At 50.0% G+C, this 22,604-nt stretch overlaps 1 protein-coding gene across 2 annotated transcripts; it reads right to left on the reverse strand.

Annotated features, from left to right (window-relative positions):
- Nucleotides 1-2,474: 2,474 nt before the first annotated feature.
- On the reverse strand, nucleotides 2,475-21,532 carry Def6 (DEF6 guanine nucleotide exchange factor). Of its 2 annotated transcripts, none has more exons than XM_051187135.1 (11): nucleotides 21,374-21,532; nucleotides 14,314-14,454; nucleotides 13,675-13,860; nucleotides 12,117-12,353; nucleotides 11,646-11,792; nucleotides 7,414-7,522; nucleotides 7,001-7,299; nucleotides 5,185-5,351; nucleotides 4,875-5,073; nucleotides 3,226-3,316; nucleotides 2,475-3,061 (listed from the first exon to the last, which is right to left on the reverse strand). In XM_051187135.1, exons 1-11 carry the CDS (start codon nucleotides 21,467-21,469, stop codon nucleotides 2,841-2,843), a joined length of 1,893 nt encoding a protein of 630 aa, XP_051043092.1. In that variant the 5' UTR covers nucleotides 21,470-21,532; the 3' UTR covers nucleotides 2,475-2,840. The 2 variants fall into 2 exon arrangements, with proteins under 2 accessions (XP_051043092.1, XP_051043090.1); XM_051187133.1 differs by having other exon boundaries at nucleotides 13,675-13,872.
- Between the last annotated feature and the right edge of the window lie 1,072 nt (nucleotides 21,533-22,604).

Here is a 22,604-nt window from a genome sequence, read left to right on the forward strand (position 1 = left end):
TGTGTGTGTGTGTGTGTGTGTGTGTGTGTGTGTGTGTGTGTGTGCTTGCTGAGATGGAGACTCAATATGTAGATCAGACTGGCTTATAAGTTTTTTTTTAATCTGCGTATTCCCCCTCCCCCCTGTCCTTTCTAGGGGGAAACTTTTGACCCACTGGCCTCCATGCCTCCTCCTGTACTCCTCCCTTCAGTACTGGGATTATAGCCCCTTATGGGGCTCGGTCTTTATGTGCCTGGAAATACTCAGCACTTCTTCAGACGTACTTATTCCATGTTGTCCTCCTCTCCTTCATATTTGCGGGACACTAAGGGCTTGGCGGCTCACACCTGACATTTCAGTATGTAAGAGGCTGTCGGGAGGAGTGTGAGCGCAAGGACAGTCTGGGCTACAGAGTGAGTCTGAGGGCAGCCCAGCATACAGCAAGAATACATATTTAAACAAATTAATAAACACAAGGAAAGTGAGGGAGGGCCAGGATGAAGAGGCAGCCCCTGAGCGGTGAGTGGTAAGGAGGGAACATTTACAATTGGCTTCCATCAGCACCGCAGAAATAAAACAGCAGCCGGGGCAATCTTAACTCCCAGTGCCTCCGCAAGCCCCCCTCTGCTCCAGTCATTCCCACACCACTTGGAGTTTGGACTTCCAATCCCAGCCCTCACCCCTGCACCCTCTCATGGTAGCAGCTGTTCTGTAACACTTCAAACGTTACAAACTTCCTTGAAAGAGCACCAGGTTCACTTGCAGAAGCTGTGAACTTTGTAATCAGATAGCAAGAAAGCTCCAGGAGGGCAGGAACCATTTTTAGATAGTAGCTCACGCTAAATGTAAAACCTGGCACATAATCCTGACTCACCGAATTGGATGGGGGATGGGCTTGAGCTCCAGCCTCAGCTACATCATCACGTTCTAACTGTGCCATACCCAGCCGCACATCACATCCATTTAATATATGTTTGTCACACAGATTTCTCAGGAGCCAGCCTGTGCCAGGCACTGGGGACAACACTGAAGATTTGTCCTTGCCTTCAACATTAAGTTACAAATGCTGTGACAGGAAATGAGAAGAGGTGAAACCTGGAAGAAGCAGGAAGCTGAGGCTAGATCCCTGAGGCAAAATTGTACCAGGAAGGGATCTTCCTTGGTTGATTGCCATGGCCCTCGTTTCCCATGAGGAATGGAGGCAGGTGAATTTGATGTGTCAAAACTCACAATGCAGGTCCAGAATGATTCCTGTGACTGACTACGTGTTAGAAGGAGAGAGCCAACTCCTGAAAGTTGTCCTCTGACCTCCACACATTCACCGTAGCACATGTGTGTGCGCACTTGTAATCCCAACATTTGAAAGATTCAGGCAGGAGCAAACTGAGTTTGTGGCCATCCTGGGCTATAGAGTGAGATCCTGTCTCAAACAACAAACCCTTTCAGACAACACCAAGGGGCATTTTGGAATTCCCATCCAGGCAGCAGGATTGGAAGGGAGTCCCAACAAAGCTCATATTTAATTAGGAGCTAACAAAGACCAGCATGAAGCAGTGACCACTGAACAGAGCACCACTGGGGTGACTTTGGGAGTGACCCAAAGAAGCCAGTTGATTGGGCTTGGTGATTTAAATAAACATTGGGCCAAATGGAGGAGTCAACGGTGAGGATGGGAAAGGAAGGTGTATTAGTTACTTCTATGTCACATGACAGTGCCTGACACAAGCAACTGAAGGGAGGAAAGATTTCTGTTTGCTTGGGCTTGAGAGAGCTCACTCCATGGCAGCAGAGGCAGTGTGGTGAAGCATCCAGTTGTTTACATTTTGGCAACGCAGGAAGCAGGGAATATAGAGGAACCAGAGCTGCCTCACAGTGAGCCACTTCCCAGGTGGGTCCTACCTGCTGGGGACAAGCATTCAACACACGAGCAAGGTGGACAACAATTTAGACTTGGAGCATACTAGAGGAGAGCGAGCGGTCCTAGTGAACTGGAGGCATGGAGTGGGGGCATGAAAATGGAAACAAATTTTGGGAGTCTAGACGTCAGACCTCTTGTCTGAGGAAACAAGGTCCATGTTCAGAGAATATGGGGTAAAAAGCAAGTTTGAAAGGCTTCGGACAAATTACCCAGTCTGCCTGCATCTCTATTATTGTGATAATAGTCTCCAGATCTTGGGATTGCTATGGGAATGAAGTAATGTAGGTGGCCTCCAGGCAGACAATAAATGCTCAATAAACACTTCATATAATACTAATGATGATGCCAAGTGTGAGTTCCTGCTCCTACAGGCCCTCTCCATCAGGGACTATGACCACCATCTCCACTGACCAGATGGGGAGTGAAGTTCACCCACTAGAAAATGGCAGAGCCATCAACCCACAGTCCATACTCCTAACCACCTCAACATACCTGCTGCCTCTGGGACCTTGAACTTGAACTTGAGGGAGAAATAGGGGGAGGGAGGAAAGGAGGGAGGGAGGGGCAGGAGCAGTGGGCAGGTGTGAGCTGTTTTATTTGGAAGTATGCCTCCAAGACTTGGTGGTAGTCTGTAGGGGAAGGGCAGATGGCCTTTGGGGGCAGATGACCTTTGTCTTAATTGTTCAGTTTCTTTCCCAGCCCTGGTCACAGGGTCCTTGAGGCTGAAGCACAGAACCATATTCTCAAGTAGTGACACCCTAGACAGCCTCTATGGTTGTGGCCTGGTGACAATGACAACCACATCCTATCTTGGACAGGCTTCTGGTCATCAGGCCTGTGCCTGTAGCCCCAGGACCTTACGCAGAGGCTGGAGTTGCCCACAGGCCTGCCGTAGCCAGGTCCTAGTAGACACAGCGTCAGAAGAACAAGGGGTCATCAGAGGCTAATTTTCTGGTGCTGGATCCAGTTTATCTTCCTGAGAGGCAGAAGCCAGGATGGGAGTCTTGTTCCCACCATTGAGGGACTTCTGTTCACCACTGTTGGCTGAAAGGGTTCTGTTGCCTTGGGAACCCCAGCGAGTCAGGCGTTTTAAAGAGGAGTCCCGGCGGGCAAGTGGAGAGGGTTGGAAGCTGGTGAAGGAGCTGCTGGTGGTCGGTCGCTTATCTGGCAGAAGGAGGGGGACAGGAAGGAGAATGAGTTGGGGTGGGAGAAGTGAGGGTCTTGCCTTAGCCCCAGGAGAGGGAAGACATTGTATCTTCAGCTCCACCTTTGTGGTCCAGGAGACCTAGAAGCCTCCCTTTCTCCATCCCAAGCCAGGGAAGGCTCACCTCCTGGCTCAATTGGATGCATAAGCCTGTTCATCTGGACATTCCAGTGTTTCACGTTGGTGCTGGCCTGGCGCAATTTCCTCTGGGCAGCCTGTGAAGCAGGTGGTGGGAATGGGTCAGCCCCTGAGAATCTGACCACATTTCCCTGGGAGACTCATATAAGGCTGGCCATGGTGGTGCATGTCTGAAATCCATACTTGGTATATAGAGAAAGGGAGGTGGTCATGGCCCTGGCTACCTAATGTGTTAAAGGCCAGTATGGTTACATGAGATCCTGTCTCAAAAAAAGGTGGGGGAAGAGAGCTGGAGAGATGTCTCAGTGGTTAAAGGCACTTGCTGCCCTTGCAGAGGACCCAGATTTGGTTCCCCAAAAACACGTGGCAGCTCACGCCATCTGTATAACTCAACGTCCATGGGATCCAATGCCTTCTTCTAGCCTTCAACACTTGCATGCAAGTTGTTCACATACACATCACATAAAATAAATCATTTTTTTCTGGTTTTTGGAGACAGGGTTTTTCTGTGTAGCTTTGGAGCCTGTCCTGAAACTCTCTCTATAGACCAGGCTGGCCTCAAACTCAGAGATCCACCTGCCTCTGCCTCCCGAGTGCTGGGATTAAGGGCCTGTGTCACCACACCTAGTAAAAGCTTTAAAAGAATGTATGTGTTTAATTTTCTTTTATGAGATAGGGATGCATATATTCAGACTATGTAGCTAGTGATGACTGAACTTCTGATCCTTCCCTATCCAACTCTTAAGTGCTGAGATTACAACCACAATGCCTGATAGAAATAAACAGTGCTGGGGGATGAGCCAAGGACTTTGTGAATGCCAGGCAAATACTCTACCAACTAAGCCACATTCCCAGATCCTAAAATACATCTTTGGGCTGCAGAGATGGCTGGGCAATTAGGAGCACGGGCAGCTTTTAGAGGACAGGGTTGGACACCCACATGGTGGCTCACAACTCTCTGTAACTCCAGTCCCAGGGGATCCAACACTAACACCTTCTGGCCTCTGTGAGCGCTGCATGCACATGGTATAAAGACATACATGCAGACAAAGCATCCACACACATAAAAAGAATCAGTGGCTCATGCCTTTAATTCTAGCACTAGGGAGGCAGAGGCAGGCGGATCTCTGTGAGTTCGAGGCCAGCCTGGTCAACAAAGTGAGTTCCGGGACAACCTCAAAAGCAATACAGAGAAACCCTGTCTTGAAAAACCAAAAAAGAAAAAAAGATGTAAAAAAAAAAACATTAAAAACAAAACAAAAACCCAAAAAACAACCCTAGGACCCTTATCTACAGAGATTCACGCTCCAAGGAGCGTGTACAAACCTAGGGTTTAGAAGACTAGGAGGGGGAAAGTCTGTCAGGTTAATTATATTACTGGCAAGTACAGCCACGGGTGTGTTCTGTATTTACATACTAAATGTCATGTATTAGCTTGTTTCACTGTGGTAACAAGAGTTATCTGTTTCCTTTCCCAAATGAGAGACTTCAGACTCAGAGACGTTAAGCAATCTGTAGGCGGTAACACAGGCAGCTGATGATAATGCGAATTTGATGAAAGGTAGCTTGGCTCTGGGGCAGGCACAGTGACACACTGGCCCCCCCAGCTTCTGCTGGTTCCTGCTGGCGTCTCACCTCCACGTCCTCATCCGCCCTCTGCCGGTTCTGCCGCACCTCCTCCAACTGCTGCTGGGCGTTCTGCAGGGAACGGCTCTGTAGCGCCATCTCCTGCTGCAGCTCCTGCTTCTCCTGCTGAGCTCGCTCGATGTAGCGCTCTTGCTCCTCCTTCAGATGCATCAGCTGCTTTAGCTTCTCCTCCTCCTCTTCCAGCAGTCTGCGGGAGTGCACAGGGACCTCTCAGAGCCGTGGCGGGGATGGGGTAGGGGGGAATGAAACACCGTCAGTGCAGGCGCTGGCGGGAAGGGGAACCCGTCCTTGCGCCTACCTGGTCTGGGCTAGGCGCACGGCCTCCTCATCCCGCCTAGCTTTCACCTCCAGTTGCAGGGCTTCCTGCAGCCGCTCCTGCATCTCCTCCAGCTCCGCGATGCGCTGCCGTTGCCGGGCCGCCTCTTCCTTCTTTAACTCCATCTCAGCCTGCATAGAGGCCCGGGCCTATGGGGAGCGCAGAGCCAGTCAGTGCGACATCGGAGGAGACCTGAGGAGACCGACAGGCTACTGCCTTTCCCAGGCTCTGCCTAGCTGTGCGTATGGGGAGGGGGTCTTTAGTTGCGGTTCCCTGATCTGACCTGTCAAAGAGCCTGGGGCCTCAAATTACTCTTTCCTCGCACGGGAGGTAGAAATAATTAGACGCTTGTGTGACTGCAGCTCAGCAGCAGACGGCTTGCCTAGTGTGCCCATGGCCCTATGTTTGCTATCCAGCACCTCACACAAAACAACACCAACTATAATTACATGTAATTAAACATCATAATGTTATATTACAATAAAACAACATATTAAATTAAGGCAATCCCTTCCTAGTGTCTGCCCTAACAATTGTAATATTATGATGGGTGCCAGGGACTACAGTTATTATGACAACCAAAAGTTATCGAACTCTTTTCTTTTATTATTTAAAAGTTTTTATTCATGTGCATGAGTGTTTTAGCTGCATATATGCTGGTCACTACATGTGAGCAGTGCTCATAGAGGCCAGAAGAAGGTGTGGGATCCACTGGCGGCTTCTAACTGTTCTGTGGGTACTGGGAGCCCAAGCTGGTCTTCTGCAAAATCAGCCAATGTTTTTAACTGCGGGGCCATCACTCCAGCCTGCTTGGTTCTTTGAGACAGGATCTCAGAAGGTTCTGACTAGCCTCAAGCTCTCTATGTTGTAAGGATAACCTTGATATTCCTGCCTCCAACTCTTCAGCACCAAGATTACAGGCACAAGACACCCTGCCTGGCTTCCTCGAACTCCTTACAAGTAACACTGCTCCGAACCCTCATCCCAGCTCCATCAACAGAGTTCTAGTTATGGATACAGAGAGATTTAGTGCGTGCTAGGCTCACACAGATTTTAAGGTGAAGGTGTAATGGGCATACATGCCTCAGCGTGCCTATGGCGGTCAGCGGGCAACCTTGTGGAGCCGGTTTCCTCTGCCTATCTTTAGGGGGTTCCAGTAGTAGAATTCAGGATGCTTGGGTTTGTGCGGGAAGCACCTTTACCCGGCTCAACCAGCTCGATGGCCTAGCACTGAGTTTACTCAAATTATAAATTCAGTTGTTTTTGCACGTTATTACTCTGCCCTCCTCATGCGTCCTCCATACTAACCCCAGTCTGTAGTTCCCAAACTGGTTTTGTTAAAATGTAGTTCAAGTCTAGATTGACTTCGCTCCAAACTATTTGCAATCACCATCTCAAGCAGCTTTTTCGGCCCAAGTCCTGCCCCTGGAAAAGGTTTCTGAACTAAGTCCCATTTTACACTAGGGGTTTGCCCCAGGCTCCACAACCTATTACGGCCCCACCCCATGATCCATTAGGTCACGCCCACAACATCCTTCATCCTACGGGCTCCACCCTCTGTCCAGGCCCCGCCCACAGCATCATTCAGCATCTACCCTCTGTACGTCCATTGGCCTATGGGCTCCAACCTATGTAAGCCCCTCCCATAGCATCCTGCAGACAGTAGACTACACCGTATGCCTAGGCCGTGTACCAGCCCTGATCCTCTTCCTGTCACTCTCCACCCCCTCCCCCCCAGGACTCCGTCCTCAGAATCCTCCCTCTGCCTAAGCCCTGCCCCGCCCTCTGGATGCCTCACCTGCTCCGCCTCCCGCAGCTGGCCCTCCAGAGCCTGCTGCAGCTCCCGGTGCTGGCTACGGCGGCGCTCTTCCTCCTCCTGAAGCAGGCGCTCAGCCTGCCGTTGCGCCTCCTGCAGCAGCTCCAGCTCCTGCAGCTTCCTCTCTTTCTCCTCCTGCAGCTGCTGCAGCCGCAGCAGTTCCTCCTCCTTGGCTGCCCGGCGCCGCTCGCGCTGCTCGCGCTGCTCCCGCCGTTTCTGCTTCAGGTCCTTGTGCAGCGACGTCTTCCCCTCAGCCTGAAGCCGGATTGCGGTCTGGATTGCTAGGGACCGAGTGGGACCAAATAAGCCCAGAACTAGACCACCACGGCCGAAGGGTTCCAAGGGTCATTCGGATGAAGTGACTGAGGCCCAGCTAGATCAAGGCTGGCACTCACCAGCTGTCCACTCCTGGCGCTGGCGCGTGTCTGAGGCACTCATCTCGTATGTGCGACTAGCTGTCTTCACACAAAACATGCAGCGCTTTCCTTCGCGGTCCTGAAGCACCTAGGAGAGGGGTGGATGGCCCAGGCCACATGACTTCACTGAGATGGGGGCCACATATGCCCCAGCAGTGCCCCAGCTCCAGCCCCCTGCTCCTCCTGGCTGACCATCTTCTCTAGGACCTTCCCCACCCTGCCAGGAGTATGCATGGTCTGGGGTGGATGGTTAGTTACCGGGGTGCCTATGTACCCACAGTCCTAGTTTTTGACTTTTGAAGGCTAGCTGGAGTCGTTTTCGTCTTGGTATCGTTCCTGGTTTCCACCCAGTCTCTTGAATGTCATGTGTTCTTTAAGGGTTTCAGGGTACTGATGATACAGAGTTGTGTCTGGCACCCTTGCCTCTGCTAAGTTTATGCTCTGTGGGAAAATAACAGCTGTCTGCAGTAGTGCTGCCTTTCTTTTTTGTTTTTGTTTTTTTGTTGTTGTTTTGTTTTCGAGACAGGGTCTATTTAGTCTTAGTTGTCCTGTAACTCATTATGTAGGCCAGGCTGGCCTTGAACTCAGAGAGATCCACCTGCCTCTGCCTCCTGAGTGCTGGGATTAAAGGCATGTGCCACCAACACCCACCTTGCACTGGTGTTTTCTATACAACATTTATCTACAGTGATATATTCCTATCAGGCGTCACTTCAAAGACACTGGCTCCAAGATGTCCAGAGGCTTGTCCACATCCTGTCCGTTTATGAAATAAAATGGATAAAGCCTTGGGTAACTGATTATTCTTTTCTTTCTAGACAAGGTTTTGATATATAGCTCAGGTTAGCCTCTACCGCCAATCTTCCCTGCCTGTCGCCTGAATGCTGGGAGCCCTTAATAAATCTTTAATGTAAACCAACAAGGAAATGTATCAGATGACACAATTGTCAAAAAGTCAGCATTTCCTCAAAAGTTAGAATTTTCATATGGCCCAGTTATTCTATTCCTATATATGTATGTATCAAAGAGAAATGAAAACATATCCAATAGCAATATGTCCCTGCCAAGGGCTGGACCAATGGCTCAGCAGTAAAGAGTGCTTGCTTACTGCTCATGCAGAGGATGTGGGTTCTGTTCCCAGAACTCACATGACGGCTCACAACTGTCATTAACTGTAGTCCCGGTAGACCTGACTCTTCGTACCACCTCAGGTTCTTGAACACAACTGGTGCATATACACACACACTCAGGTATACATACACATAAGATTAAATGAAAAAAAAAATTAAAAACCCAGTGACAGGTATGGGCTACTTTTGGGGTTGTTGGCCCATGAGGTCCTATAGATCCCCAAACGTTACAGGCTATTGGAATTATGCTTCAGAACTTGACAATAAGACCCTATCGCCGATGGCACCTAATGTTTGAGTCTCAGAATGTGGCAAAATCAAGCCGGAAGTGTGGATTTGGAAGCTGTGTCTCTACTGGTTAGTTTTCATAGTGCCGGAAGGTGCATGGTACTGGAGGAAAGTCATCATTCATGCTCAGCTGTGACTCATGCTCTGTCACAATAATGACTGGCCTGGAATGACATGGCCACTGGTGCAGCAGTGTCATAAACATCATGGGAGTAACCAGCCACTTTCTGATTAGATCAAAGTTCCACTTCACAGGATGAAACCCACACCTGACACCATTATTTAGTGACCTATGGCTAGATAGGTCATAGGCCCTAAAGGAGAACCCCTATGATTAAACTGCTAGACTGAGAGAGTATTAAACTACTCCTAAAGACTCATCCCCCTTAGACCAATGCATCTTGCTTGCCTCATTTGAGAAGCCACTGTTCACACACAGTAGATGGTGATAAATGCAGTGGTCCATGACCTGCCAAGTAAGAGATTGCACAATGCTCACCCCTAAGGAAAACATACATACTGCAAACTCCCTCCCAAGGCTCAGCGATCATTATGGAAGAGAGTGGAAAGACTATAAGAGCCAGAGGCAGCTGAGGGCTACAAAGAAACACTATCTTCTGGCCATGGCAGGACAGCTGCACGCATGAACTCACAGCAATTTCGGCACCATGAACAAAACCTGTGCAAGCCCAAGCCAGACCCAATCCAGCAAGGACAGGGCAGTTGGGCACACTATATGACCCAAGCAGCAGAGCTAATGACAATTGTTAGCTGTTGGAAGAGGAAGAGTTAGCTTTCTTTAAGAGTATAGCCCTTGGTAAGTCAACCACTCTCCAGGATCCAAGAACATTTGGGCAGCACAAATTACCTTGAAAGATCAAAAATTGCCTGTGTAGGGGGGAAAGGAGAGGGGTGGACTGTGGGAGAGTTGGGGAATGGGAGGTAAACATGATCAAAACAAATTGTATGGTGTCCTCAACTATAAAATGACCTCAGTACAATCCCTAGAGCCCACATAGGAAGCTAGGTGTGATGTCATCAAAACTGGGTATAAAGGTACATGCTTTATACTAGCACCGAGGAGGTAGAGACAGGCAGCTTCCAGAGCGTGATGGCTACCAGCCTGCCCTACATGGCAAGATCCAAGTCAGTAAAAAAGTCTGTCTTAAAAACAAACAAACAAAATGAGGTTGGTAGAACTGGGTGGTAACTCAGTAAAGTGCTTGTTGTGCCAGCATGAGTTCCTGAGTTCTAGCCCAGCACTAGGTTAAAAAGCTGGGCATGATGATGCCATATTTCCAGTACTTGGCTGGGTAGTGGTGGTGCACACCTTTATTCCCAGCACTCAGGAGGCAGAGGCAAGTGGACCTCTGTGAGTTAGAGGCCAGCCTGGTCTACAGAGTGAGTATAGGACAGGATCCAAAACAACACAGAGAAACCCTGCCTCAAACCCCCCTGCAAAAATTCCAGTGCTAAGGAGGCAGAGAGGTGAGAGTCTCTGGATCTCTCTGGCTGACCAGCCTATCTGAACCAGTGAATTGCAGGTTTCAGTGTGAGAGACTCTACTCTGGAATATTACTTCAACTGTGTGAAGAAGTGTTACATTTGTTTAATTATGTAAAGATGTATGACTGTTTCACCTTGTCTGCCTAAGGTACCTGATTGATCTAATAAAAAGCTGAATGGCTAATAGCTAGGCAGTAGAGGGATAGGTAGAGCTGGTGGGCAGAGAGAATAAGTAGGAGAAGGAATGTAGGCTTGAGAGGAGAGAACAAGGGAGAAAGAGAGGGAGGCACCCGAGGCCAGCCATCCAGACAGCTGCCAGCCATCCAGACACAGAAGAAGCAGGGAAAGTAGGACAGAAAGAACGAAAGAAAAAGCCCTGAGTCAAAATGTAGATGAAGAGAAACGTGCTAAATTAAGTTATAAGAGCTGGTAGGACAAGAATAAGATAAGGCTGCACATTCATAACTAATAGTAAGTCTCCATGTCTTTATTTGGGAGCTGGTTGGTGGCCCAGAGAAAGCCTACTACAAGATTCTATCTCAAAAAATAAGGAATGGCTCTTGAAGAAATAACATCAAAGGATGGCTTCTAGCCTACACACACACACACACACACACACACACACACACAAATCCACAGAAACAAAAAACAAGGTGAATAGCTTCTAAGGAATGACACCCTAGTTTAAACATTGATATATATATATATATATATATATATGTATATATATATATATATGTGCATGCACACCTACAAACAAATGTGCATGTGCACCCACAAGAACATGTACACACACACACACACACACACACACACACACACACACAAAGTATTTGAGAAGTAGAAGAAGCAAGAGAATTAGGAATTCAAAGTCAGTTTTGACTATATAAATAAGTTCAAGGCCATACTAGACTACAAGAAACCCTGTCTCACAGGAAGAAAAAAATGGAAAGATTTGCTGTGAAGTGTAGATATGAATCATGTCCTCTGAAATTGCTATCGAAGTTTAACAATCCACCAATGACTTCCGTGTCTGGTTGGCGGTTTTAGGCTTTTTAAAGCGCTGACACTGGGGTGGTATGGTGGAACACCCGCCCATCATGCTAGAGTCTGGGTTTGACCACATACACTACAAGAGGGAGGAGAGTGCTGACATGGGTGAGGATGGCCACACGGCAGCCAGGTGTGTTTGAGCTACACTAACCTAATGTAAGCAGAACACTACAACCAGATTCCTCTTTCCCCCACCCTTGTCCCTGACCCCTTGTCTACAGACCATGCCCTCACCTCCACACAGCACTGAGCATCCAACGGGATGGTCCCTCTTTTCTCCTTGCATTCTTCACTCCCAAAGTAGCAGAGGCAGCTGGGCTGCAGCTGGAACCAGCGCTCCGCCCAGTTCCTCCTCAGGTGCCCTCTCTTCCACAGATAGCCCTGCAGCCAGAGGCAAGTCAGAGAGGCCTCCTAGATTTCCATTACCCCCTCCCAATGGTCCTCTAGGTCTCCATCATCCTTCCTGATGTCCCTCTAGGTCTCTATCACCCCTCCCGATGATCTTCTAGGTCTCCATCACCCCCTCCCGATGGTCCTCTAGATCTTCACCACCCTCTCCCAATGATCCTCTATCTCCAACACCCCCTTCTGATAATCCTCTAGGTCTCCATCACCCTTTCTCAATGGTCCTCTAGGTCTCTATCACCCCTCCTGATGTCCCTCTAGATCTCCATCACCCCCTCCCAATGGTCCTCTCAGGCTGACCTGTTTCAGGACATCTTGGATGAGCTCCTGGTAGACTTCTTGGATGGCCATGCTGAGAGAGTCCCGACCCACACCCCGAAGGCAACGGCCAGAGTTGAAGAGCTCTAGGAACTGCCATACGCTGAGCCCCCCAGAGGTCTGGGCAGTTTGAGCCTCCTGGGCCAGCAGCTCCTCCAACTCGCCCAAGCCCATCTCTAAGCTCATGCTGCCCAGGAGCTTCTTTAGCAGATACTCAACCTGGAGGGGAGAGGGAGACCAGGGACATCAGCAGCACCTCCAGAGGAGCCTGGACCAAGGGCAAGGAAGAAGGGTATGGGAAGGTCACGTACAGGTGGAAACCAGGAGAGAGATTTGAGCAGGAACCCCCAGAACCCTAACCACACCCCAGAAAGCCTTCCTCTTCCCCATCCTAAGACCAGCTCCTCTCTGTCATAAAACAAAAGTAGGGGCAGTGGTGAGCATCTTTAATCCCAGGGCTCCAGAGACAGAGGCAGGCAGATCTCTGTAAGTTCCAGGCCAGCCTGGTGTATAGATTGAGTTCCATGATAGCCAGGGCTATACAGAAAAACCCTGTCTCAAAAAAACAAAATAAAACAAAACAAAAAAAAGAACCCAATGCCCTCAACTTTGCATATGACAAATACCAAGGGACAATGTGGAAAGTGACTTACTTCAAGTCACATAGCAAGTGGGAGGCAGTCAGCACTCCATTTGTGTTTCCGGCTCCAAAGCCAATCCCCAGCCCTTGAGACCCTTCCCTCGTGGGTCTCAGCAATAGAAATAGGGCTGGAGGTAAGCAGGGCAGGGACAGGAAACCCATGGCAGAGGAACAGGAAGTGGTGGTTGGGGTCCATCCTGCTGCACTTTGTTCTCACAGCAGAGAGAGCTTTTGCATTCTCTGAGGGGCCAGCCACCTTGCCCCAGTTGGCAGGGACCTGATTAGAGTGCCCACACTAGCCCCAGCAGTCTTGAGAGACTCTCTTTAGGGATGTCATGCTGGGGATCACTGGGTCTCCACGGGCAGGCGGTTTAGAAGGACCCAGACTCCAAGCCTCTTTCCCCAGCATGCCCTGAATCTTTGGAGTCTGCCTGGCTCTCCAGTTAAAAAGAGAAAGAAAAGAAACCCTGTGAGGCCAAGGCCGGACTTGGTTGTCCACTTTTCATAACCAGAGAGTTACTTCCTGTCCTTGAGAGCAGTGGCCCTCTTAACAAAGCACCTTCCTAGAGTACCACTCCACCTAAGAACCCTGCTTTTAGTCCGAATGATCTCTTTTAAAGCTCATCAGTGTGCTGGGCACTTGTACTGATGCAGAACACAAACATTTGTGGCTCGGGTTTCTCCTTACAGAACCCTGATGGAAATGTAGTTTTGCTTCTCCTAGACAAAGGCACAGGTTATACGATGTGGGCAGTCCTTAGTATCCAGAGACAGCCGGGTGGGGCTAAACCGGCATGGGGTGAAGGCAAAGAAAGGGATATGGGAAGGCACAAATACAACCTGTCCTCCTTCATGGCTTTGCCAGGGGCAATCACTCCCTGGGTCTGAGGTCCCCCTTACCTCATCGGGAACCATGATCAGTGGGTACTTGTCCTCGGACAGGAAGTTGAAGAGACACCAGAGTCGGAAGGCATCCTGATCGGAGAGCAGGCTGTTTCCATTGCTATCTGCCCGATAGTTCTTTTTGGCCGTCAGCGTCCAGCACAACTCATCGAAGTGCTCTTTAACGAAAGCCCCCTCCTCCACCTGCCACGAGGCCTGCAAGTCAGCCGGCAGCCTCATCCCTGTTCCAGCCCAGCTTCTTCAGTTTAGCTATAAAACCCGCTTCTGCCAAGCCCAAGACTGAACTTAAACTGGTTTAGGCACTTTACCAATATCTCCCACCTTCTCCCCCTAATTTCCCTGGCAACAGAGAAACTAGTCTCTCAGCCATGGGAGAAAGGAGAGGGACCCCAGGGGACAGGACAGCCAAGGAGAACCTGCAAAGGCAGTGAGATGAACAGGGTGGAGGTTAGGCTTTGGCAGGGAGGCACGGAAGCTAAGACAGAGGACAGGTGACTGAGTGGTGAGTGGAGATGGAGGGACAGGGTTGAGCATCATGGACAGAAATAGGAGTTTACTGGGTCAGTGGAGAGTTGGAGTAGAAAGTTAGGTACTAGGGTTCTGGGGAAGGGATGTGTCCCTCAAGCTAGGCCCCACCTTGTCTAGGATGTACTTGTTGAGGTAGGGCATGTAGCCTTGACTGGACACGGGGCCATCGTCATCATCCCGGAAGTGCTCCTCCAGGGCCACGGGGTCATGGGGGATGTGCAGGACCGTGTACAGGTTGTGGGACAGCACCTTGGACAGAGCGACAGTTTGCTTTCTTGCACCCAACCAGACCTTGACTAAAGGGCTGATTCTGCCTTGCCTGTTCATTCTTCCCTACCCTGCTATGGCTGAGTCCTCTCAGGGCACTGTCCAATCCGTCACACAAGAGCACACTCTTCACTTTCTGTCATTAAATCATACATTCAGTCATTCATAGCACCCCCACAGCGACTTCCATGTTCCTGGCCGACACACGAAGAAATCTTGAGGTCCCATTCAGCTGGCAGAGCTGGGATTCAGATCCGAAAGATGCTCGCCTTTCCTATTATTTTATTACTAATTGGTGGCTTCTTTCTATAAACCAGTACTCAGTGAGTAAACGAATGGGAGCTTGGGATCCCAAAACCCAGGTGCTTCCCACAAATGCCAGGCTACCTGCAGGGAGGCCGGCCCATTCCAGGGCCTCCACTTGATCATTTCTAATCAAAGACCCAGTATTCAGGCTTCCATGCGCACCTGGGTGAGTCTGATCTGGGGAGGGCCCCTCTGAACAGGGGAAGGAGCTATGGAGGGTTCAAAGAAAGCTCATGAGAAATGTCTCATGAGATGGAGAAATAAGATCGATGGTAGCCATGTGGCCAGCCAGGGTGGGGCAGGCACTGGCTAAACAGATTCATGATGCCAAAAAAAGGGGCTGAAGTTTGAACAAGAAGATTTGGTGAAATGAAGAGAAGGGGAGAAGTGGCTTTGGGGCAATTCTGTTACACTGCCTAATCACAGACAGTGTGAGTGTTTAAAAATAACCACTTTTGGGTGGGGCATAATTTGGCACTATTTTAATCCCTACACTCAGGAGGCAGAGGCAGGTGAATCTCTGTGAGTTCCAGCCCATCCTGGTCAGCCATAGATACACAGTGAGACCCTGTCTCACAGGGGGGTTAAAAGCCACTGCTGTATACCTGTCACTCTCTATGTACTAGCTAAGGTGATTTAAAATTTCTTATTGCATTTATTCATTATGTGTTGCCAGGGCAATGCTTAAGCCATGGCGTCTATGTGGAGGTCAGAGGGCAACTTTAAGGACCCAGTTCTTTCCCTCCAGCATGTGGGAGATGTTGGCAGGCTTGTCAGTAAACATCTTTACCCATGGGTCATCTTCTCAGCCCCAGATGCTTTTTTAATTAAAAGAAAAAGAATTTAAATTTCAACAATGCACCAGGCGGTGGTGTTGCATGACTTTAACCTCAGCACTCAGGAGGCAGAGGCAGGCAGATCTCTGTGAGTTCAAGGACAGTTTGGTCTACCAAGGGAGTTTCAGGACAGCAAAGGCTACTACACAGAGAAACCCTGTCTCAAAAGCCAAAACAAACAAACAAAACAAAACAAAACAAAACAAAAAAACACCTACCACCATGGTGCGAATCAGTCATCTATGTGTGTCTCCTGTAGCCAAGACTGGCGTTGAGCGCACTATGTAACCAAAGGTAACCTTGAACTCGTGACCCTTCTGTCTCCACAGCCCAGTGCTGAGGTGGCTCATGGTTAAGAGCACTGGCTGCTCTTCAGAGGATCTGGGTTCAGTTCAAGGGATCCACACCAGGCAGCTCACAACTGCATGTAATTCGGGAGGTCTGATTGCCTCTTCTGGCCTTGAGGGTACCTGCACGTGTGTACTTTCTCTCTCTCTCTCTCTCTCTCTCTCTCTCTCTCTCTCTCTCTCTCTCTCTCACATACACACACACACACACAAAACCACCACCACCAATAATAACAACATTTAATCTTTTAAATTGGATGTGTCCTTTACCTCAGCATTTTTTCTTTTTTGTTTTATACTTTGTTTTCATTTAATGCAGATTTATTTTACCTCTAATTATGTGCTGTGTGTGTGCCTATGTGTGAGTATGTGCTCACAAGTGTGGGTGCTCTCAGAGGAAGACATCAGGTACCTGGGAGCTGGAGTTACAGCCTATGAGCCATCTGATCTGGGTGCTGACAGTCAACCTTGGGTCTTCTGCAAGAGCAGTGTAAGCTTTCTAGGCTCAATGTCTCTTTAAATTTAAAGATTTAAAAACAATTTGAGCATTTTTGCCTGCATCTGTCTATGCACCATGTGCATGCTGTGCCTAAGGAAGCCAGAAGAGGGCATCAGATTCCCTGGAGCTGGAGTTACAGACAGTTGTGAGTTACCTTGTAGGTTCTGAGAACCATGCCCTAGACCTCTGGAAGAGCAGCTAGTGTTCTTAATAGCTAAGCCATCCCTAAGGAGCATGCGCGCGCGTGCGTGCGTGCGTGCGTGCATGCGTGCGTGCGTGCGTGCGTGCGTGCGTGCGTGCGTGTGTGTGTGTGTGTGTGTGTGTGTGTGCGCGTTTGAGACAGGGTTTTCTCTGTGTATCCCTGGCCATGCTGGAACTCTCTCTCTCTCTCTCTGTAAACCAGGCTGACCTACAACTCAGAGATCCACCTGCCTCTGCCTTCTAAGTGCTAGGATTAAAGGTGGTCCACTCGGCCCATTTATTTATTTATTTATTTATGTGGGGGTACACACCTCACAGCTCTCAGGAATCACTTAGACATTCAACACAGATCCAGAGAAGACATCAGCGGAGCTCTGGGGAAAGGGTTTGGCTTAGGAGTTCTTGTCCTTGAGGAATGGGTGACAGCCAGAAACACACAAACAGGGACCACACATAACTATTTCACAGAGCAACTTAATAACTGGGCAGAGTAATAACAGTGGTTAGTGTGCACCTTGTTTTTAAATCTGTTATTTTAACAGCACCCGTGTGGAGCTCAGAGGACAACTTATGGAGAGTCAGGCCTCTCCTTCCAAAGGTGGGTGCTGGGAATCAACCTCAGGACGCCAGGCTTGGCAGCAGGTGCCTTTACCTGCTGAGCCAGCCTACCAGTGTGTTGTTGTTGTTTAAGTCTGGAACATATACTGACTTTATGACAAAAAAATGGAGGGAACATTTGAGACAGGGTCCCACTCTGTAGCTTAGGCTGGCTTCCCAATCCTTCTACCTCAGTTTCCTGTTGCTGGGATCCCAGGCCGACACCATTTTGCCTGTTTATGGAACTAGAGTTACAGAGAATTGTTAGCCACCAGGTGGGTCTGCTACTGAGCCATCTCTTCAGCCCATCCCTGGTTTTTTGTTTGTTTGTTTGTTTGTTTTGAGACAGGAATTCTGGGTTGGCCTCACACCCATTCTGTATGACTTTGAACTCCTGATCCTCCTGCCTTTTCCACCAAAGTACCTCGATTACATTTGCTCTCTACCATGCTTCGTAGTTTAGGCAGTGCTGGAGACTCAACCTCGATTACATTTGCTCTCTACCATGCTTCGTAGTTTAGGCAGTGCTGGAGACTCAACCCAGGGCCTCTTGCACACTGTCTGCTAAGCTGCATCTCTAGGCCTGTTCCCTTCCTTGGTGTAGCTGTCTGTAGCAGGGGTCCTCATGTGTGACAGAATCTGCAGAGCCTAGTGTCTGTGGGCTGTCAGCTTTCAGCTGCATGCGGTGGTGCTCTTGTGGTGCTCAGGCCTCCACACAGAGAGGCTGACCACAGACTGCTAGACTTTCCTACTGGGGGTGGGGTGAGGGGCGAGAAAGGAAGCAGCAGGGGTGGAGCACTGATGAGCAGGAGTTCACTGCTGATCTCAATCAGCCCTGGCCAGGAGGTAGGGACTCTTATCCTTCACTCACAGGTGAGGAAACGGAGGAGTTCTTGCCCAGGGTCTATCTCTGACACCCTCAGGGTCTCCATTGGAGCAGGTGAAACTGAAAGGCCTGCCCTGCCCTGCCCTGCCCTGACCTACTGACTCAGAGTTTCCAAGGGGTGGGGTCTAGGTGTCTATTTTTCATATGCTGACATCTGTACTCCCTCAAAGAGCACATTTACAATCCTGCTGGCCCCTCAGCCCGTGATCTCAGGGTGAGCAGCCCTGGGCCTAGAAGGTTCTGTGTATTCACTCTTCCCTCTGTAGGTGTGGGGGGTAGAGCTCTTCTTCCTGGGGACCGGGGTCCAGGGACAGATTGGCTATCATGTCTACACTGACCACGAGAATTCAGAAGGGCTGGCACTGCAGTCCCTAGCCTTCATATCCCAGGCCTCTGTCTGACAGGGGTCAGAGGTGCACATATGGTAGGAACCCATAAAAGTAGCAGGCAGTGACCTCATGAAGCAGGAGTAATCTCTCCCACACAGACTACTCTTTTTTTTTTTTTTCCCTACTCATTTTTCTTTTTATTTGTTTGGTTTGATTTTTTGAAGTAGCAACTCAAATTGTAGCCCAGACTCACCCCAAATTCTTCTCAACTCTCTTGCCTGAGCCCTCTGAGTGCTGGAATCCTAGGTGTGACCTCTGTGTAGGTTCTACATCATCCTTCTAAAAGACACAGCCAGGCATAGTGGCACACACTGTTAGTCCCAGCACTTGGAGGAGGCAGCGGCAGAAGGATCTTTGTGAATTTGAGGCCAGGCTGGGCTACGCTGAGTGCTGGCATTAAAGGCAAGATACTATGGTAAGGCTCAGTAGATAAAGGTGCTTGTCCCAGCAGGACAACCTAAGTTCAACGCCTGGGACTCACCTGGTGGAAGGGGACCCAACTTCCCAAGCTGTCCTCTGACCTCCACATGCATACTGTGGCACACACGTGTACACGTACATACATACAATACACACATACGAGTAAAAGAGGTAAGATTTAAATTAAATAAGTAAGTAAGAGGATTCACAGAGGAAATCATAGTCACGCCTGTCCTCTCACCAGCTTTCTACTCTCCAGGGGAAACAAAGCCACTCTCCATTTGCTTATTGGTGGTTTTTTTTTTTTTTTTTTTTTTTTTTGACTCTCTGGAATGTCCTGCTTCAACCCAAGTGCTGGGAATCACAAGTGTGTGCTGCCACATCCAACCCCTTGGGCTTGTCTCTGCCCTTCCTCCTCCTCTGGCCTCAGCGGGATGTACTCAGGTTAGTCAAGGCAGCCCTCTATGAGCACTTCGGAGGGTGGGGGTAGGTGGGAGAAGAGGTGACTCACAGACTTAGGGAGCTGGGGACAGCCTCCCACGCCCCTGGAGAGCACAAAGGCTAGGAACCGTATTACAATCACCAGCTAACCCCAGGACCTTCCTCCATCCCCTGTCTGCAGAAGCCAGGGTGTACCCTGCTGGTGTTATCTGCCACTCTACTTCTTCCTCTGACCACTTCTCCATTACGCCTCTGTCTCTGCCCCCACCCCCAGGACTAAAACTACTTCCTCCCAGTCCAGTGTCCATCACTATGGGCCTGGGGGAAGCCCTCTCCTCCTAGGTAGGGACCCTGCCATTTCTGTCCCACCTACTCATGGGCTGAGATTCTTGGGATAGGTTTGAGAGTGGACAAGCTTCCTGTCAGGCAGGTGTGACACTCACTGTTAATCCTGTGTGGCCAGAGATGTTACTGCAAATGGGCTCCGTTCGAGCTCACTCTGACTCTTCCCCAGGAATAACTCAACCTGTGGGCATTGCTTAGGGAGTGAGAATAGGGCCAGCCAGTCAGAGGCTAACACACAGAGAGCTGTAGTGGGGAGGCCACAAGAAAATGGGGACTACCGAGGGCTCTGCCCTCAGTGTAAAGGCACAGAGAAAGCCTGGGCAGGTGTCAAAGGTCACAGGGGTGGAACATACTATCTTGGGAGCAAGAAGCCATGTGGTGGGTACTAAGGAGAAGGGTGGGATGAAGGTGGGTGTGGGGCCCAGTTCTGCAGGACTGGTGTTCGGATGATCTAGTTTCCTTTCTTGGGCAGAACTCAACTAGATGACATGAGCTGGACTTACACAGATGGAAGGAATAATCTGCCTCCCTAGGGGACCAGAGGTGGCAATGGACTTTCCTTCCTGGAGAATCAGAGCATTAGTCATTAGGTGCTCACAAATCCAGCGAAGGGACAGGACTAATTAGAGCACCTAAGTCCATAGGACCCAACTTCAGCAATGGCAGGGTTGAGATGGAGAGGGGATGCATTTATTCTGTCCCATTTACCTCCCAGGTGTCCTGTCTTGGCCATGGAAGTTGTAAATATGCCCCTCTTTTGAGGGGAAAGCAGATGTACAGAGAGACAGCCTAGCCTCATTTGGCCCCTCGTAGGGCCTCATGGCCCCTAGTTTCCTGTGGGGCACTAAAGTATGCAGGGAGTGAATGGATCCCTAGGCAGGGTCTGAGAGTTGAGCTGCTTTGAGGCTTACCCCAACATACAGCAGCAGAGGCCTTTGTTTTTCCCCCAGGAAGAAAGCACCTATCCATGAAGTTTCCTTGGATCTGTCCAGACCAGATGGTTTAAGACGACAGGGGTGGTCACTGATGGGGTTTTCCTGGCTTCCCCCTACTCTCAGCCTGAAGTCTCAAGGCATAAGGCGAATTTCCCAACCTGTTGTTCCTGTGCTGGTAGGTGGAGCAGGACGGTGAGCTGTGTAGCAACACTGTGGAGACTTTGGCCATGACCCCTTAGCTGGCCTATATTACTGTTTCAGTAGCCAGCTTGCTTTGCAAATGAAGGAGGCTCCAAAGGAAGTGACTAGCAAACACCAACTAACTGTCTTTCTTCAAAGCCACGAGGAAGCAACAGGGAGGAGCAGGGTACGTGTCCAAGCATGACTCTGGGGAGCCCACTAGAAATCTGGGAAGGGGGCAGGCCGCTGAATCTCAGAATCCCATGATGCCACCTCTACTGTCCAGTCAGGATACTCGGTTCTGGACAGTGGCTCTGGGACACATGTCTGAGGCCTCTGAGAAGCATCCACTGAGCTCTGCTGGCTCTGTTACCTTCCCTGTGCCAGCACACCGCCAGGGCCTGGGCTGCTAGATGGCAAGGTGCCTGCCAAGCAGCCCAGGCTTCCACGTCTGATTCTCAGTGGATGGGAAATGGAAAAGTGACTAAGCCTCCCCTAAGCCCCAAGGATGCCCCTCACCTTGAGTTGGGACTTGGAGACCTTGCCGCTCTTCTCCACGTCCAAAGCAGTGAAGGCGTACCAGATGGACTTGAGCAGCTCCTTGCGCAGGGCCATGGCTGAGGCGCCCGCCCCAGCCCAGGGGCGGCTCTGACACCAAGATCCGGTTTCAGGAAATGCAAACGGCTGCAGACCGCAGAGAGGGCCCTGGTGCAGAACGGAGCGAGAGCTCCACCTGCCTGCTCCTTCTGCTTTGCAGGGCTGGCTTGTTGCTCTAGCCCTGCCCTGCTGTCCCACTAACCTCAGAGCTGCAGCCCTGGCTCCTTCACTCAGCTTGCCACTTTAGAACCTTTCTTGCCGCAGAACCTTCCCAGGCTTCCAGTGGTAGCTCAAAAAGAGACAGCAAGGCCGCCCTGACTTGGAAGGAGACAGGGTCAAGCTTACCCTGAGAGAGACAGTTAACTCTGAGTGTCTACTCCCAGTAAGATGCCAATCCTCACCTCACAGAGCTGTGAAGATGACAGACTGGGCACAAAGGACACAGCAGGCTTGGGATAGGAGTTTTCTTTGAAGGCCACCTAGCAGGATCTCAATGAGGAGCTCTATCCACGCAGAAGAAAGCCAACTGGAGGAAGAGCGGAAGCAGGTAGCTCCCCAGGACAGGGAGGTTTGGCACTTGGGTTGCTGCTTCCCCTTCCCTGGGCCTTGGCTCTAAAAGAAACTCAGAATACTGTCCACTCTGCACCTGGTGGCCTTGAGGACATCAGAGGCTGTATGTGAAGCTCAAAGGGCACATTAACAGCAGGGGTTGCCTGAGAGAGAGAGGGGGCAGCAAGGGCCAGCAAGGGGCAGGACTCTCCTAGCTAACGTCCCTCACGTTTTCAGGCACCATGCCCACTGGGATTGGGATGCATCCATATCATGGTGACCTTTAGATTTCAATGACACCTTGTTGAGGCTAGTTCTGGGTCATCCCATGCCCAGCGTCTCTACTTCCACAGGGCTGGTGGTGTCCAGAGTACATGGGAAGCAGGATATGGAGACACACACTACAGCTCCTCACTTGGAAGTTCTGAAACTCAGTGATATGTCTGGGGCCACCCAGGCTATGAAGCACAATTCTGTTTCAAAAACAAACTAACAAAAGCTTCCAAAACAACAAAGAGCAAATGTGAGCCTACTAGGTACCCCAGGAGAGGATAAATGCATGTGTCCTGGCTCCATTCTCAGATTACAGGAAGGGGCCAGGGGG

This window comes from Phodopus roborovskii, unplaced genomic scaffold (genome assembly GCF_943737965.1).
Source record: "Phodopus roborovskii unplaced genomic scaffold, PHOROB, whole genome shotgun sequence".
In the NCBI taxonomy this organism is placed as follows: domain Eukaryota; kingdom Metazoa; phylum Chordata; class Mammalia; order Rodentia; family Cricetidae; genus Phodopus; species Phodopus roborovskii.